Raw genomic sequence first — 18,768 nt, 5'->3', positions numbered from 1 at the left:
TGTGGGAGGGTATCCACCATCATATATGATGGCAGTGGTGATGCTGGTATGCTGCAAAGTGATATCAATCTCATTTTTTTCAGTGTTTTAGAGAAAAAAAAAATAGAAAGAATAATCAAAACAAGAAATAACCTGAGAAATGAGAAATTGATGAAAATAAGATTAAATATTTAGTTGCTTAATAAAGTAAACGTAGATGGGAAATAGAATGTTTTGGAAGCTTTTTTTTTTCATTTCTTGTGAAAAATGCGAGAAAAAGTATAATGGCCTTAGAAATGATTTCTCTCCTCTCCCACTACCAAGACAATCAGTTCCCTCCATCAAATTTTCCTCCACTCTACCAACCACACCCTTATTATCATGAATAAGTGCTGTAACATATCTTTATTTTCAATAATTGCAACGATAAACGAATTATTTCAATTGCTACACTTCATTTTTTACTTTAATTTTATACATTACATTATATTTTCTATCTCAAAGGTATGTTTGATCCTTGTAAAGAAAATCAAAACGCTGTCTTTGAGTGCAGGCTTGTATTGCCTGAGCTGTGATGTACAACTATGTTAATTATCAAATCAGAAAAAGCAGTTCCCAGAGTCTATGAATCAAACATGAATCCATGTTGGAAAGGTTGCAAAAAACCGTACAAATTCTCAAGTGGTCTCAGTTGCATGTAAAATGAAAAAAAATATTAAGCAGAAGAACTTCGTGTTAACCAATTTACCAAATCAAATTTTACAGAAATAGAAATCACATATCATGCTGACAGGAAGCCTGAACCATTCACTAACTAGCGGGATATTCCGTCACTGGGTTAAGCATATGACAAGCTTCAAGAGTGTTTTCTTTAAACTAATCACAAAGTAGCTATTCAGTAAATGCGTTAAGACTAACAGGACCATATCATACAAAATTAAGCTCAATATCTCCACAGAAAGCCAAGGGATATTCGCATGTCCACAATGCCTGTGTTATAGCCACAACGGGCGCATTGAAAATATAAAACTGCCGCAAGCTGCTTATTACATCCTCCAGCATGATCTGCTTTTCCTATCTTCAACTTTATCAGCTTCTTCAAACTTTGAGCACAAGACACACATCTTATAATGGAGCAGTATCTGAATATTTGATCATTTTGCAATTAAGAATGCAGAGTGGTTTGAGTGCAAGCTTTATCTCTTTGTCCCAGATGCTGCTGGGTTTGATTGATCTCTGCGCTGAACAGTTCGAGGGACGAATGACAAGCCTTTGCTGCGGCGACCAAAGCTGATATTTGAAGGGGTGGAGTCAGAAGTGCTCAGTTTAGAGACTGCTGAAACAAGGTCATCCACGGTTGCGTTTTCCACTTCCATCATTCCTGCATCCTTCTCCTTAGGAACAGCTTTTTTTTGTTGGGACTTCAATCTCTGTTTCTTTGAAGGTTTAGCCTTCTTGAAAAACTCAAATGAGGTGGGAAATTTATGCTTGTCAACCAGATGCTGATGCCTACGATTGTAGCTTTTGAATTTCAAACCACACTTTTCCACCAAGCATTCATACTATATAACAAAGACAAGAAACACATTAACAAGTTGGCATCAAGTGAATAATTAAATATGTGGATGCACAAAATGATAATAGCCTATGAAGTTAGGTTCCAAAGAAATAACAGATAAAAAGCATGTAAGGAAGGCAAAAAAAAAGTTTTAAGCAGTATTTGAAAACCAAACCGTTAATGAAGTTTTGCTGTCAACTTGTAAGGTTAAATAAATATAAAAGAAAAAAATATAGGGTATACTTTATCAGAGAAAATAGAAGAAACAGAAGTAATTTTGAATGTCCCACACTGAAGAAGGCAACAAATATCCAACTAGTCAATTCTTCAACAATGATCTAAGACCAGGAATATCTTATAGATGCAATATTATAAGGAATTGTATCGTGATAGCACAATGAATCATCTTTACACTTACACACCATATCGTAACCACGTGCAACTTTTGCCTGAAAGAAAGAATCATGCACTTCAGATACATGTATGCTGAGCAACCGAGACGTTGGGTAAACTCTAAAGCACACAGAACAAGATGCAGTATGCCTTGCATTATAGTGATTCTCGAAGTCATCCATTGAAGTCAAGCGTGCACCACAGCCAACAATGGGACAAAAGATTTCCCTGCACAAAAAAATAGAATTTGAGATGAGGCACGTGGACTGTCACTCGTCATAGTAAAATTCAAAGTTAAAAGTAAGATGATTATTAGGCCCCTATAGGTAACAATCATTCAAAAATTCAGTTTTTGTATCAACACCCTTCCCCCCAAAATCCCTATACACCCTTATGGAGACTGATTTTTTTTTTTTTCATTAAGGAATTGAGTTCTAAACGAGTTTCACCTATAGGGGCCAAATAATTATTTTAACCTAAAATGCCCACGTTTTATTCCCTATCCTCTTATTAATACACACCATGTTACAGAAGTTTTCTACCCTTTGCAACCTTGTAGGGACTAAATTTTTCATTCAAGAACTGATTTAACCTATGGGGATCAAACGATAACAACTTTCTCGAGCAACAGAGTATAATACCAACAAATTGTGTTTCTTCAGCATGTATTCAGATAAATAAATTAACCACAACAATTATATAATAAAGAAGCACCTTCATCAAGAACTAAGTAGAACAAAAAAAAAAACTGCATTTAGAGAACTAGAAATAATGACAATCTATAGTGAAAACGAAGCCCCACATTCGAAAATCATCTGCCAGAAGTGATTTCGATCTCACATAATGCTAAGGATACGAAGCTATCATATAAGGATCAGTACCTTCCTTCTTCCTCTTGCATCCATTTCTCAAGCTGTTCCTTCTCTTCTGTCAATTCCAAAGCAACCTTTGAAATACAAGGGGTAAGTAAATGTTACATCTAAAAATTCAGTACTTAACACCATTTAATCACATACCAAACAATTACAAAAAAACAAAAAAACCTGTTTGGCAAGAAGTTCTCGTTCGAGATTGCCGGGAGCGAAGAAAGGAGAGTCGGGCCCGAACTTGCGACGGATCGGTTTCCAGAACGGAAACCCTAATTGTTGATTGTGATTGTTCTCCACTTCCATCGCCATCTTCACACTCTTCACTTCAATCACACAAGGTATTCTCTTTCCACTTTCAATTTTGAATTGAATAGAAACTTCAGAGTGCGGACCATATTTTTGAGTCATATGTTTCTGTCGGACTCTATATACTTGGGCTCAAAACCTCTTTCAAATTCAGCAAGGTCAATTTAGCAATTTCATTACTACTTGTCCCCTGTTTTTCTATTTCCACCTCCTTAGATAACTTTATTTAATTTGTTTTAACCAAAATTCCCTTCACGTAAACTAATTCTACGAGATGAAATTATAGATATAAGTTATTATTTAATAGAAATATGTGTTCATTGTCTAGTTAATTCAAATTTCTTTCTATGTGTTTATTATTTATCTTTTATTAAATAATTTAGCATTGGTTTATGATTTGAATAGCTAGTTGTTATACCAAAATCATAATTGGCTGATTGTCGTCGTTTAACACTATCTAACTCAAACCGTGATTCATTAATAAAATGGTTTTTTTGTCTAGTTAATTAACCTTTTCTATTTTTTTATTATTTATCGTTCGTTAAATAATTTAATATTGACTTATTATTTGAATAACATGTGGTTACATGAAAATCATAATAGGGGTTGTCAGTCGTCATGTAACACTATCGAAATCGCATGTTTATTTTTTAATTATTACAATTTAATATAAAATAAGAAATAAAAAAATCGAAATTGAGAACTATTTCTGAAATAAGAATTTAAGGAGAGGATAAAAACTTAAAATAAAAATGAAGTATAATATGTAAGATCCGATAAAATAGAGATTTTAAAAGTAAAGTAATTTTGAGATTTTGGATTTTTGTTTGGAAATTAGTTTTTTTGAATTTATATTTTTGTTAGAACATAATTGTTATGTTATTTTTTTATTATTATATTTTTTTTAGGGGAAAAAGGTCTTTTATCTTTATATAATTGATATAGAAATTAATTAAGAGACTTTAGAAAGGAAAAACATGTAAATTAAATAATCTGGGTATTTAATAAAATGATATTAGGTAAATCTTTTAGAAGATTTATTTTTTATTTTAAAAATTAATTATATGAAAATAGAAGCTATGATCTTGGTGGGTTTAAAGAATGAAAGATATATTATTATTAAAGAAAATCATTATTAGATATTGTTAGATATTTTAAAAGATTATGTGGATTTTAAAAAGATTTGGTGGTTGATGATATTTTAAAAAGTAGTTAAGAGAGAATGAGAGAAGAAACCTTAGTGATTTTAGAGATAAACTGAGAGATTTTATTAAAACTAAAAAGATAAAGATAGAATAGAAGAAGATAAAATGGAGAAGAGTAAAAAGGGGTTTGCATTTTGTTATCCTAAAATCAAAAAATGAAAATTAGAAAGATAAGGGTGAAAAAAGATGTTTTTTAGGAGAAAAAAGGAAAAACTGCAGAAAACCTTAGTGCAAGAGAGGATTTGTGGTGTTTCTGAAGTTAGATAAAACCCTAGTATTAGCCAAGGTATGTGGAAACGTACCATTGTTTGTTATATGCAATGCATTCTCGATTTACTTGCATGAAAATACTTGTTTGATATGTGTTATATGATTATGATTATGATTATTTGTTGTTATTGTTGGACAAGGGTTTGTGTGTGCATGAGAATAGGTTTTTGATAATATTTGTGATGGGTTTTCCTATGAATGTATTATGTATGTTTTGTTGGGTTATCCCAAAAGAGAGTTTGATGCTAAGAGAGAATAAAATTATGATGCTTGGGGATTTTCATGCAAATATATTTGTAAGTGTTGGGTTATTGGACTCCCTTCCTATGTAGAAAATAGGCCAAATAATGTGGACCATTATGTGTTTATTTATTTTAGTGGAAATGGGTCAGGGAACATTAGAGTCATTTGAAGAGATGGAAAAACCAAGTGAGAGAGAAAGGAAGAGAAGTCATTCCCACATAACATAAAACCTACATTGGTGTTTTCATTCACCGTTAGATTAAGCTGATTTAGGGACAGTGGGTTCCAGACGTATGGTTCTTCATTCTGACCATTCAGATCATCAACCGAAGGTCTAGTTTGGGAGAAAACAGTCTCGCATTAGTAACTTTGTTTTGGAGAATTTTCATCTTCTTTGTTCTCATTTGTAAGCATTATGCTTAGTTAGTTCGACTGATTGAAAACCCCGTTTGGTGGTTTTATCGGAGACTCTTTTGCACCCTATTATTGATCACAATGAATTTTTCTTTGGTCTAGACCACTCGTGGTTTTTACCCATGAATTGAAGGGTTTTCCATGTTAAAAATTGTTAGTGTCTTTTTATGCTTTGGATTTTGTTTTTGCGCTATTTGTTTGGTGCTCCTCGCCGATGCTCTCAAGAAGGGGGATTGAATTTCCGCTGTGTTATTACTCTTTGTTAAGTTGCTATTGTTTTTGGCCCTTTCTCCCATCAGTAAGGGTGTGGTAATAATCATATGCAGTATAATTGGGAGTATAACATGTCAATGATTGGATCTGGATGATTCAAGTGATGTATTATATGAGTTTGAGTATGTTCGCATGAGTATGTGATGCTTGAATGCATGTATGATGTGTTAAGTATGTTTCTAAGTGATTTAGGGTTGATGTATGTATGTATGAATGCTTGCATCATGTCCAGAATGTGTTTCGATTCAGCAATGATCAATTATCATTAGTTATAATCGATTATTTGTTCGTTGGTTTTGAGTGTGGTTTCGAGAATAATCGATTATCTGCGATGATAATCAATTATCCCTTCCTGTGTGATGTTTCTGGATAAATTTTATTGAGATAATCGATTATCTTAAGTGATAATCGATTATCACAGTGCATTTTGGTGAAAAATAGCGAATTTGAGTAAAAATGGATGTGGACCAAGCCTGAGGAGCTGTGAAACATGATGATAATAAGATATCGAGTTTAGTGGTTATGTTTAGGGTTAGTTCGACTTGTGGTTGAGAGTGGAGCATGAATGAGTGTTAGGATGTACCTGAGTATGTGATTGATGAGCATGAGAGTGAAGGATAAGTTTACTTGATATACCTCGTAAATCCTGGTTCTATCTACGGATAAGTGCTTCCTTTTGCCTTGTGTGCATTGGAAGAGTTGTTCGGGTATTGAGCCTTCCTTGTGTAGGGGTAAAGGTGTGTTCCTTATCCTTGTGTGGCAGGACTACATTTTCCTTAGTTGGATTGCGGGAATACTTGAGCAGATCTGTAGGGGAGACTATATATGATCTATGTGGCAACACTACAATGATGCTCATGGTGTTGTTCATGGATGGGATAATCATGATGATGGTGTATCTATGATGATAATCATGATACTTGAGATGTTTCAGGTGTTGTTATGTTGATAACGGTGTTATTATAATGGTTATAGTAGGATAGTTAACATAGATGTTAATGGGTAGATAAACCAATGGTCTAAGTATGAGATGTTGGAGATGACATCAATGGTTAAAGATCGAGAATCAAGTAATTCATTATATTTGAATTATTTATGTGAAAAGATTAAGAATGTTATTGTTATTACTTCCATTTATGAGATGTTTGATTATGGTTGATATAATCAATATATATGTATATTTTTGTATGTTATATATATAGACAATTTTAGAAAAAATTTCATTTTATAAAATAGTCGATTTAACATTTTGTCCTGAAGGAAAAAAAATTATATACAATGTACAATATTTGTTTAATATTATTCAATAATAAATTCTTTGTAAAGTAATTTTTTTAACTTTAAAACAGTTATCTAAATTTTTAAATAAATGAAAATAGTTTTCCTGTGTTACTAACATCATGAGGTTTCCAAAATATTAAAGGAATGATATCGTCACGCACAAGTATGGGTCTGCAAAATTATTAAATGCCTAATATTGTTGTTACTTAGTTGGAAAATTCGCAGCCCCAGGAGGAAAAAAGCAAAAGAAATTGGCGAGTTCAGGTATGGTGCTTGCGTTGAGTGCGTCTGAGGGCTACACATTAACTATTAAAGTGGATACATTTATATTGATTAATTAAGAAAAGAAGGAGCACAGCAAGAACAGAATTCATGTCAACACCTAATCTTTGAATAAAAAATTAGTTGAGTGGTGATAATTCATGAATTAAATTCGAAGATGATTCACATGATGCACAGGTCAAAGCTTGACATGCGTAGATGCATCTCTATTCTTACATTGGTTACGGTGTCAAAATCATCTAGTAACTACTGATAAACATACTTTAAAATTGCACGCATTTATTAAAATCCTGAGCTTTAAACCAAATTAGCAAGTAATGTGCAGAATAAAATGAAATCAGTTTTTTAATCGAAACCCATATAAGAAAAAAAGAACAATTTAACATAGAAATTAATGAGTACCAACTCCTTTAGTTCAAAGTGACAAGAAACTCGACTCTTGGATCAGGTTTGAGACAAATAAATGGAAAAATGGAAAAACTTTTGACCATTTCATATTAATGACTTTATTCAACAAGCATAAAGTAAAATAAAAAAGAAAACAAATAACCAGTCATTTACTTGTAAATGAGATCAACCAAACAATTTGTTAGTATTTATTATTTTGATTAAAGGAGCTATAAGAAACAAGTTTCAATTTTATGGATAAAATTATATTTTGGTCATGTACTTTTTTTAAGATTTGCCTTTTTTAAAGATTTGCTTTTGTAAGTAATTTTAAACAACTTTTGAAAATTATGACTTTAATAAATTGTTATATATAAATTTAATATTTAGATATGTTAGATTATGATCTAATACATCTTATAAGATTTTGATCAAGTGTTGTTAAACAATAAAACATAAATAATGAAAACACTACATTTGTAATACACATGTTTTTCAAAAGATAAATAATGCAAGACACATTATATTTTGTTTGACAATTCATACAACATATGTTTTTCTTGCTTTCATTTTATAAGTGAAGTCTTTATGAGACGACATACATGAACATAATACTTTAAGTTAACGCTGTACTCAACAAAAGTCATCATCAACTTATTTTGTGGTATGAGAATTGTCTCATCCTCACATCTACTAATCTCATAAAACATACATCAATGCCACACATCTCTTGAAGGACGTATAAAAGTTGCTTCATGTCAACACTTATTCTAACATACCTCATGTTAACTCTAGAAACGTTATATGCCTCAAATGGTCCTTTTGAATTCGATTGAAAGCTTTTTGACCAAGGCTTGATAAGCCATTCCAATTACCATTATGTTGCTTAAAGAAGAGATAAGTATTTAATGTTGAGACCTTATATGGTCTAATCCTTAGTACTCATTAGGCAGTTTAATACTAGTAGATCATTCAATAGTTTTAACGATAATAAACACTTTAAGTGTTATATGTTATACAACATGAACATTTTAATGTGTATTTTTGTGATATTTGAATAAAACTATGGACCTTACAAAGTTTATGTTTTGTTTAAAGAACAAACAATATAATGGTTTAAATAAATGGTCTAAATGGACCTTATTTAATGAATTATAGTTTCTTAATATAAATCAATATAAGCCATAATTACTATATATTTTCTAGATAAGATTAAGTTAGGAAGAAGTTCATCTCAACGAGTATAATATCTTTGTTTACCTTGTTTTTATAAAGTAATGATCATTTGCTTTTCTAAAGAAGGAAACTAACAACCTTATGTGATTTTGTTTAACTACAATTAATTGTGATATTTACAAGTATTGTTTGAATTGTTTTCTTAAAAAGAAAATAGGTGATGAAAACGTGTGAAAGAATCATATCATATCTTTCCTTTTCAAGCATCCAATGTTTATAAATATGAAGCTGAAGTTTAAAGATTACAATGAAGATAATAAAGAATACAAAATTAGTTTATTCAAGTTGCAATGGTCTTTACCAACAAAACCATAACAAGAAATCATGTTAAAGACGAAGAACATACATCTGTCACAATAACTCTGTAAGTCTTATAATCTTATTTATGGGTTGTGACCATTATGTCACTCTTTGTGTGCTTAAATATGCTTGTTGAGTCACCGGCAAGTGTACCAGATCGTACAAGTAATATAAAATGGTAAGACCAAGTATCGTGTCCCAAGAGACTCTCGACACTAGACAGTCGTGTGATAACTTGATTAATTAAGACTTAAAAGGAACGAAATTACTGGTTTAGATTGCAAATACAGTAAATTAAATATGAATGTAGTTTTGATCAATTGAAGAGTAGCACAACGATGAACGAATGATGTTTATGTTATGAGATGAATATGTTGTTGGGGTAGATTTCACCAAGTTTACTCTCATATATATAAGAATTCTTCTTCTTTCATTAAAGTCAACGTCACTCACTAAATTACTTAAAACTCGATCCCTCGGTGAAGAAAGCCTATCCTTAATTACTAGTTCATACGATTCCTAGCATTCCTAATAATTAATTCTGAAGATCAGGAGCTTAAGACGACCAAGACTCATACCCCCATCCCTGAGAAATACTGCTCTTGGGAATAATTCTACAAGAACCTGAATTGTAAGGAACCTCCCGGCACTTATGCAATTCATACATCATGCTATGAATGAGTTAAACAAAGCAAACATTGATCACAGAAGAATTACCCTAACAGTTAATGAAAGAAGCATAAATTATTAAGAATCAATTCAAATACATGAGAGTTCACAAGGTTACTTCATCCCCCAACAACAAATAGAAGTTAGTTCCCCATTGTCATGATGAAACTAGATGTACAATGGAGAAGAATGAGATAGAAAAACCTTAAAAGTTGAAGATGGAGGCTCCCGCATCAAAATCCGCCTTCAAAGAGTGGAAGAGTGTGTTGCTGCGCCTCCTTTGCCAAAGATACAAAACCTAAGGCGTATGGGTCCTTCAAATAGAGCCTAATCACAACAGAAACAAAGCCCAAGCCCATCTCGCTGGCGCTCAGCGCCCCACTTAGTGGGCATGCTGCTATACTAAAGCTGGCGCTCAGCTTCACTCGAAGGGCAAACAGGTGTGGTTCTTCAGGAAAAGTGGCGCTCAACGCCCCAAAAAGGGCGCCCAGGCGGTGTGCGATAGGCTTTGGCACTAAGGGCTCCAAAAAGGGTGCTCAAGCTTCGGGCGTTTCTACTTTCTGGTGCTTTTTCAGATCTTTCTGAGCTCCATCTCCTTGGAACTTAAGCTCTGCTTCCATATTATCTCATTTCCTGCCAAAACAAGGGAATTTAGTCATAAAATCATCAAGTTCAACCTTAACTCTCTTATTCACACAACTTAACAGAAAAACATGATTTCAAGCAAGTTTCTAAGTAGAAAAGGGTGCATTTAGTATCAAAATCTCATCACAGATAATGGTATTTTCAACTGTTATCACAACGCCAAACTTTGAACTTTACTTGTGCTCAAGCAAAACAAAATGTAACTCAACTTTTCTCAAGAATTACTACAATGGCTCAGCATATTTCAAAACTTTTTCTTCTAGGACATGTAATCACTTTTATCAGCTCATCATAAAGATGTCAGTCAAGATGTACAAATGCCTTAATTCAATCAAACTCAATGTGATGCTCATGTACTTTAACAGATGTTATCCTTAAGAATGATGAATCAACCAAGCAAAGATGAAATCATGAATTCAAAGAACTACTCCTCACCAAGGAAAGTGTTTCACTCAAGCACTCAAAAGTGTATCACTCAAGCACTCAAAAGTGTATCACTCAAGCACTCAAAAGTGTATCACTCAAATTCAAAGGTGTATAGTGAGGTGTTGGTGTCTCTTTCACTCTGCTATCACAATGTCACACAAATTAACTTTGCCTTTCATTTAACCATAATCAATCATACTCACAAGCAAGTTTTCATCACAAGGTCTTTTCACAGCTTGTAGCTTGGCTGGGCTAAGAAGAATATTGGTTTTTCTGGACAACAAAATCCTTGAGTTAAGAGAGACATCTATGATTTCATCATTCAAACACAACCTCTCTTTCCCAAAACCATATTCACTTATTCCCAACTTTCCCTTGCATTGAGCTTTTCTTTTCTTTCTTTTTGTTTGCTTTTTCCTTTGATCTCTTTTCTCAAATTTCCCAGCAACCCCAAACTTACACCTTCATCAATACCCACAAATGTTCTCAACTTAACTCAAGGCAAAGATTTTCAAACAGGGTTTTCAAAACATGCTTAAGGCTCAAGGTTCATAGGTTAGAACAAATTGTTCTATTTTCATTGGGCTAGAATCATGTGTAGGCTAAAAAGAAGGGATAACAAAAGATGGCCTTGATCATATGAAACCTGCAAGTAAGTTGCTCAATCATAGAAAATTTGGGCAAAATCATTCATGCTTTCAAAGTAATAGCAATTATTCACAAAAAAAAAACTCTGAAGTCCAAACATCACACAGGTTACTTTCAAGTTCAGAATTCAGATAAACATCCTGCTCAGTATCTCAATCAACTTTTTATCTTAAGCATCAGTTTCATACAAACTATGAGCCATCACTTGTATATAAGCATATCATACATCATCTCAACATCACTCAATAATAAAGCATCATAAAGCAATACTTATCACAAAACACAACATCATTGAACCACAACAGTGTAGTTAATTCAAGCCAAGTAAAATAACAAAACAAATGATCAAAAAGAAGGTTTAGAAAGCTGGGTTGCCTCCCAGAAAGCGCTTCTTTAACGTGACTAGCTTGATACCATTAAGCTCATGTCTCATCTTTGATCTTGGTGTTCTCCTTTCTTTCTTCACAACAACTTATCTTCAGCAGCTTCCTGTTCACCTTCTTGACTGTTCTTGAAATTAGAGATTCAATCTCTATCATTCCATCAGTTCTGAGTTCTTTCACGACCCATAATTTGTTGTTGAATCTCACTGGTAAGCCTGGTCTAAGTTCTTCATATTTTTCCAGGGAGTCTTGATGAACACTTCTTCCTTTGCTGTCATTTTCTTCTTCCTTCATATTTTTCTTCTTCATATTTTTCTAGGGAGTCTTGAACTATAACACCTTACTTCTAAAATTCAGAAGATGATTCTTATGATTTGGTAATCAGAGTTAGTTTGTTAATGTGTTATTTGTGTTTTTTCCTAACCTTGTCATGTTGTAGCTATTTTCGTATGATACAAATCCACCTCCTTGTGGCTAAGTTGTTGCAAAACCAAGAGTGAAGTACCTAAACAAAACAACTAGGTGTTTTTTTGACTGGTTCTGTCTGCAGATTGTGCTTTCCTTTTTTTTTACCATTTCTGATGCCGAAATGGTTTGTCATTACATGGCTTTTCATGCTTAGTCATAGGAGATCATTATCTTGAAGAAAAATTGAATGATATGTACTTGTTGGGTCTATGTTTATGTCATTTCTAGTCCTTTAAATGCATAATCTATTAAATTGATCCTGTTGGAAAATATATCTCAAACCATGAGCAAAGGTGTAATTGATGATGGTTTCTTAAATGCAATAGGCAAATGTGCATGGAATTTTGTTACTAATAGTTCTTATGAGTCTATCAAGATAGGAATCTCAAGGAGACCAAATCAAGAGGAGAAAAGATACATCAACATCTTGAAACCCGCTGCTGAAACTGCAGAAAGCCTAGAAGATGGAGAAACTAATCTGATGGCAGAATGGTTTTCTAAATTTTTGTTATGCAAAAGAGAAACTAACTTGAATCTTGTAGGGAATAAAGAGGACTCTAGAAAATAAGATGAAGATGGCGCTTCTTCCAGTACTGTATGTGATAGAGAAGGAGACACCAAACTGAAATGTGTTGGAACAACTGGTACCGATTTTGCGAAGTGGAAATATTAAAACAGAGTTCGATACAGATTGTTAAAATCAAGGAGCTTGTTCGGTCACTTAAAAAGTTGGTTACTTTAATTTTCTCTTAAACGTTTTATCAAACTGTTGATGAGGAGAAAATATAAAGAGTGCACGAAGTAGAAAAATCACACAAATGATTTTTATCATGGTTTGAATCAAAAGATTCTACGACCAGTTGTTAATCACTATGAAGAATGATTAACCTTTTCACTAAAAACTGTTTTACAATTACAATAGAGTGACTAAAAATAACAGTAACAAAAACACCTTCCTTCGACGAACGAACCAAAAGGAAACAACTCTGCCAACTTGAAGAGAACCGCTCTGACCTTTGACACACAAAGCGCGAGCTTCTCCTGTTCACAAGACTTGACAATAACAATGAACTGGCACTTGAGAACTTCCTCAGATAGCACTGTATTCTCAGTTACGCTTAATTGACTCTGGAAGGTTTTGGCAAGGAGATTTATACCCTACTAGGGTTAAAATGAAAAGACACATTACAACTGCCAGTGATAATCGATTATATGCGAGACTTGGAACAGTTAGGATTTTTAACTCTTCAACTGATTGGTTCCAGTTCTTCACCTCCTTCTACCGTTCGGCTCGAGCTCTTACTGCCTTCTATCGTTCGGTCTTCAACTATGTTTGGCCTGAGCTCTTATCACCTTTTGCCGTTTGGCTTGGTAACTTATATCTTTCCAAACATTCGGTGCCAACTGCTCGGTCTCAGTCATTCCTCGCTACCGCTCGGTCCGAACTACTTGGTCTCAGTCAAGTCTAAAATCGTTCGGTGATGCCTTGTTTGATCACTGTCGTCACCTGTTCAGCCTTGTTATTGGAAGCCGTTCGGTCATCAACTGTTCGGCTTGTATCTTTCAGTGACCGTTCGGTCTTTGACTGATAATGACCATTCGGTCTTGAAGTGTTCTCTCTTTAACTTGTGTAACCGTTCGGTATCCAACTGAGTTTAGCCAATGTTCAACTTTGTTCGGTATTGAACTATAATACACCGTCCGACTTTCAACTATTAGAAACCGTTCGGTCTTTATCTGTAATCTTGTTCTTTTTTTTTCTCGCTGATCATCATGCATATATGCTTTTAAAACTTAATACAGGGGCTTCATATTTTTCACTTTATAGCATCATCAAAATCATTATCTTCATGACACCAATGCTCCTCATTGGTAACAAAATGTCCTTCACTCAAATTGAAGCAACGACTGGAAAAAGATGATGGAGGCAGAGATGAACATCAACCCACTAAAGGAGAAGATGCTGATCCATTAAATGTAGAAATGTTTGCTGGAGCAACTCCCTATAGTCCAAAGAATGACTTTGAAAGACATATGGTCAAGCAAATGCAAACACTGGTTAACCATCATTCCACCTACACCTCCAGGCTTGACAAAATGGATCAAGAGATTGTTGCACTCTAGAAGCTAATTCGGAATCACAATCTGGGTGATGAAAGAGTAGCAACAAATGAGGAGGTTAAGGAAGAAGATGATGGAGATGATGGCAATGAAGAAAAAGAAAGAGAACAAGAGGAAATAACCTTCTGCTTAATGGCAAGATCTACAATATCTAAAAGCAACGTGAGTAGTGATGAATCTGAATGCACTGAAAATAATACTATCAACTACTTGATGCTTTTCAAGAATTGGATGATGAAGCTATAAAACTCCAGCACTTAATCAACAAGCTTATAAGTGAAAACAAGAGAGGCTGTAAAATAGAATAGAGGATTTTGGTAATGAAAATGAAAATCTAAATTCAAAACTAGAATCTCTAGAGAATATCTCTCAAAACACTATGAATGTGAACAAGAAATGTGATCAAGAGTGTGAAATCTGTCTAAGACAGTTGGAAAGATTTAAATATCTTATGAAAACTTTAACAAAATTCACACTAGGTAGTTTAAATCTTGATGTTCTTCTTAGTTCACAAAGGAGTGTGTGGAACAGAGAAAGAATAGGGTATGTTGGTAAAAATAATAGATTAAGAACCAGAAGGTTTATTGACATAAGAAAACCCTCTTCAATTGTCTGTTTTTGTTACAACCAGTTAGGCCATGCATCAAATTCATGTTATTACAAAAATTCTGAAGTTCTTAAAGGAAAGTTTAAATGGATTCCTAAGGAACCATTAAAATCTCCTAACATGAAAGGACCCAAATTTAAATGGGTACCTGCATCAAAACCCTTAAACTGTTTTGCAGGAGATTGAAAGGAATGGAAAAGGACTGCACTCAAGGTGATGCATAAAGCTGAAGCAAATCTCACAATTTAAAATGATCACGTCATCTTGAGAGTCATCAAAAGTGGTAACAAGCTGTAAATTTGATAAAATGTGCATCATTTGTGTTCTACATAATCATATTGATGAATGTGATGTGTGCTTGTTTCTTGACATGAAGAGTTTGAGTGAAAATATGCAAAATAATAGTTTCTGCAAAATTTAATCTGTTACGTTAAAAACTTAATCTGTTAAATCTGGTCTAGAGAGAGTTTTTCTGTTTCAAACAGATATTGATTCCATGTTTATCACCATAAAGTATTTTGATGTTAATATTTCACATAATCTTAGATGTCTCACTTTTAAAATCTATTTTTTTAGTGTTCTACTAGCGTTATGTGATATCCAGAAAATGATGTTGCATGTTTAAATCTGAGTGGAATAGATTTCTATGATTGTTTTGACTATGACTATTATTCACATATGTCAAATACTTGAAAGCAATTAGCAATATATATATATATATATATACATATATATATATATATATATATATATATATATATATATATATATATATATATCATGAGTGATTGGATAAAATGGTCTATGATTGAATGAACACATTGAATGATTGTATTGATCAATGATCTGAATGCTGAATTTGATACATCACTTGGTCATGTACTCAACTGTTCATTTTGATTTCTTGATCATGCCTTGTAACATAAAATTGCTGGTTCATATAATTATTATTGGATACTAACGTTGCAAATGTTGAGAAAGATGTTTTTGCAGGTGTTGATGTGAGCTAAACAGGTTTATATACATCATCTCTCATCTGCAGTTTTCATAATTTGACACATAAATTGATCATGTTATATCCTTCATAAATCATACATCTTGACATTCAATTACAACAAATATCAAATTTATCATGATACTAACATGTTGAAATGTTGAGAAAGTGTTTCTAAAGGTGTTGGAGCAATCAAAACATGTTCAAAAATCTTATACTCTTTTAAAAACAAAGTCTGTGAATTTTAACAGATTACACTGATTACATAATCGATTAAATATGTTAGATTTTTTAAATTTAATTTGTTAAAGCTTGAAACACTTGTTTTACATATTTTTACTTGCTTTCAACTGATTTCTAAAATGCTAAACATGTTTCAAATGTTCTAATACACATGTTTAACACAAGTTTCAAATCATAGGATGCATAGAGCTCAAAATTGATTTGAAAATCATCATTCTTTTTATATGCATATTTGTGAACCATAGTGCTTTGATACTACTCTGATTAAACTGGAATCATATTTTCTACTACATTATATTTGATATATCATTGTTCTTTTTGTATAATACACTTTGAGTACTGAAATATGATTTTGATATCAAAACTGTTGTCATGAAAAATGAGGCACTGTTTACTCTGATACACTGCTTGAATTGTTATCTTGAGCTTTAAATACACATTCTGTTATATTATTCTGCTATGTATAAAATGTTATAATGTATTCATAATACTCTATGCTCCAAAATTGCTACATCAAATTTTTGAGTATTTTGAAATAGCATATGATATCATAACTGCATCAAGCATTATTTTGGTCTGATATCATTCAATTGTTTTACTTTGATACAAGTTACTGAATCTGATAGTGCTTGATTATATTTCTTTGAACTTAGTATATCTACTATTATTTTTACTCTGATACATTTAGACATGTTATACTATGTTCATCTGGTATAATTTTGAAATCTGATTTACAATGGTATACATCTTTTCATTGCTCACACTGTTTGGAAGTACTACTGCATTATGATAGGGGGAACATCACATTTTGTTAATGATCTGTATAAACTATGATGTATCTCTTATATCTTTTTAGTGCACTTCATTTCCTGGTACTTGAAATTGTCTTTTTTGCTAATTCCCAAAGGGGGAGAAAGTAACTGGAAAAACAGTTTCTGTTTGTGCATCATCAAAAAAGTGGGAGATTGTTGATAGGGGGAGCTATGTGAAAGCTAAACCCATATATTCCATGTGTTTTTTATGATGACAACATAAATGTTTCTATAGTTTCTTGCACACATTAAGTAAAATTGTTGTTTATATATTTGCTTGTGCTTGAACTATATGTTATGCATATTCATTGTGATTATATCTATGATATGCATATTCATTGTTTAAGAATGAATCTTTGAATATCTTGTTTTTGATGATGTACATGATGATGAACTGTATAATGAAAATTTTTGTTGATGGACATTATGTATCTGTTTTATAGTTATCTTGCACAAAATGGCATAATAAATGGTTGATATTATTGATGTGTGTGCATGATACATGTATTAATGATTGGAAAAAGGTTTACATGTTTAAACAGATTGAAAATGTATTTTTGGTACAATTTAATCTGTTAAGCAATCCATGTAATCTGTTAAATTGTTTCAGATTTCTTGTATGCTTTATTGGAGCAAACTATTCTAACATAATCTGGTATACAATGTGTATAACTGATTAAGTAAGAAAGTTAGCCAATACATGTTTTCAAAAGAGTGAAAATCTGATTACATCTTTTCAAAAGAGTGAAAAATCTGATTTAAAATAAGTTTGAAATTGAAATTTTGCTTAAGTGTTGGACATAACCGATTACATAAGTTTGATTATAATCGGTTAATTCATTTTCATATGATGAATTCAATTTCTTTCAAGTCAATACAGTTATAACAACCATATTGCATTTATTTTTGGCTGTTAAGAATTGTTTAATCGATTACATTCGCCATATAATCGGTTAAAAGTCGTATTTCGAAATTCTGTCAAAAACTGCTAAACTAGTAGGAAAAACGTAGTCGATTACATTAATAGCGTAATCGATGAAAACGCATCAACATTTTGAAAATCCTATAAATAGATTTCTTGCGCACTGTTTCAAACTAATATTTGAATATTCAATTTCATAACTAACATTTTGGTTGAGTTTTGATTATAGGAGTGTCCAAGAACCATCTTGAAGAATCAATGATCAACTTTGGGTTTATACATCAAGATTATATCAAGAAGTGTGCTTAAAGGTTGCTGATCATATCAACACTATTGGAGTGCTTGCTATGAAGGTCAGGTTTATCTTTTTCAATCAGTAGATTGAGTTCCTGTGCTGTTGCGCAAGGTGGAGAGAACTGTGATTGTTCTCATTGAAAGTTGGGATTGCTCTCAAGGTATTCTTAGAGTTAGGAAGGAAAGTATATTAAGAGGATTGTTCTCTGTATGTCTTGCTTGTAAGAACTCTATTAATATAGTGAAATCCCTTCAACTAAGGTTGTTGAAGGAAGACTGGATGTAGGCTTGGCCGAACCAGTATAAATCTATGTGTTAATCTTTCTCTTCCTGATCTCTTTTATTTGTTGATTCATTATAATTTTCATGTTGCATTCCAAGAAATATCAAAGATTTCTAAAAGATTTTGAAAGAACATAATTTTTAAAGTCAAACCAATTCACCCCCCTTTTGATTGAGAGTATTGGCCTATCTTTTTCTATCATAAATACACCACCATCATGACTATCCTAGTCATGAACAACGCCATGAGTATTACTA

The 18,768-nt window shown here is 32.6% G+C and overlaps 1 protein-coding gene across 1 annotated transcript; it reads right to left on the bottom strand.

Annotated features, from left to right (window-relative positions):
- Positions 1 to 694: 694 nt before the first annotated feature.
- Positions 695 to 3,207, bottom strand: LOC108327865 (uncharacterized). Its single transcript, XM_017561588.2, has 4 exons — positions 2,974 to 3,207; positions 2,812 to 2,876; positions 1,960 to 2,158; positions 695 to 1,541 (listed from the first exon to the last, which is right to left on the bottom strand). Exons 1-4 carry the CDS (start codon positions 3,205 to 3,207, stop codon positions 1,176 to 1,178), a joined length of 864 nt encoding a protein of 287 aa, XP_017417077.2. The 3' UTR covers positions 695 to 1,175.
- Positions 3,208 to 18,768: the final 15,561 nt, after the last annotated feature.

Source organism: Vigna angularis, chromosome 2, assembly GCF_016808095.1.
Source record: "Vigna angularis cultivar LongXiaoDou No.4 chromosome 2, ASM1680809v1, whole genome shotgun sequence".
NCBI classification, from domain to species: domain Eukaryota; kingdom Viridiplantae; phylum Streptophyta; class Magnoliopsida; order Fabales; family Fabaceae; genus Vigna; species Vigna angularis.
This window is presented reverse-complemented; position numbering and strand designations above follow the sequence as displayed.

Coding starts and splice junctions, on each gene's coding strand:
- LOC108327865 (XM_017561588.2), bottom strand. CDS start 3,207: ATGACTCAAAAATATGGTCCGCACTCTGAAGTTTCTATTCAATTCAAA. Junction 2,877..2,973: donor GAGAACTTCTTGCCAAACAG/GTTTTTTTGTTT, acceptor TGTATTTCAAAG/GTTGCTTTGGAATTGACAGA. Junction 2,159..2,811: donor ATGCAAGAGGAAGAAGGAAG/GTACTGATCCTT, acceptor TTTTTTGTGCAG/GGAAATCTTTTGTCCCATTG.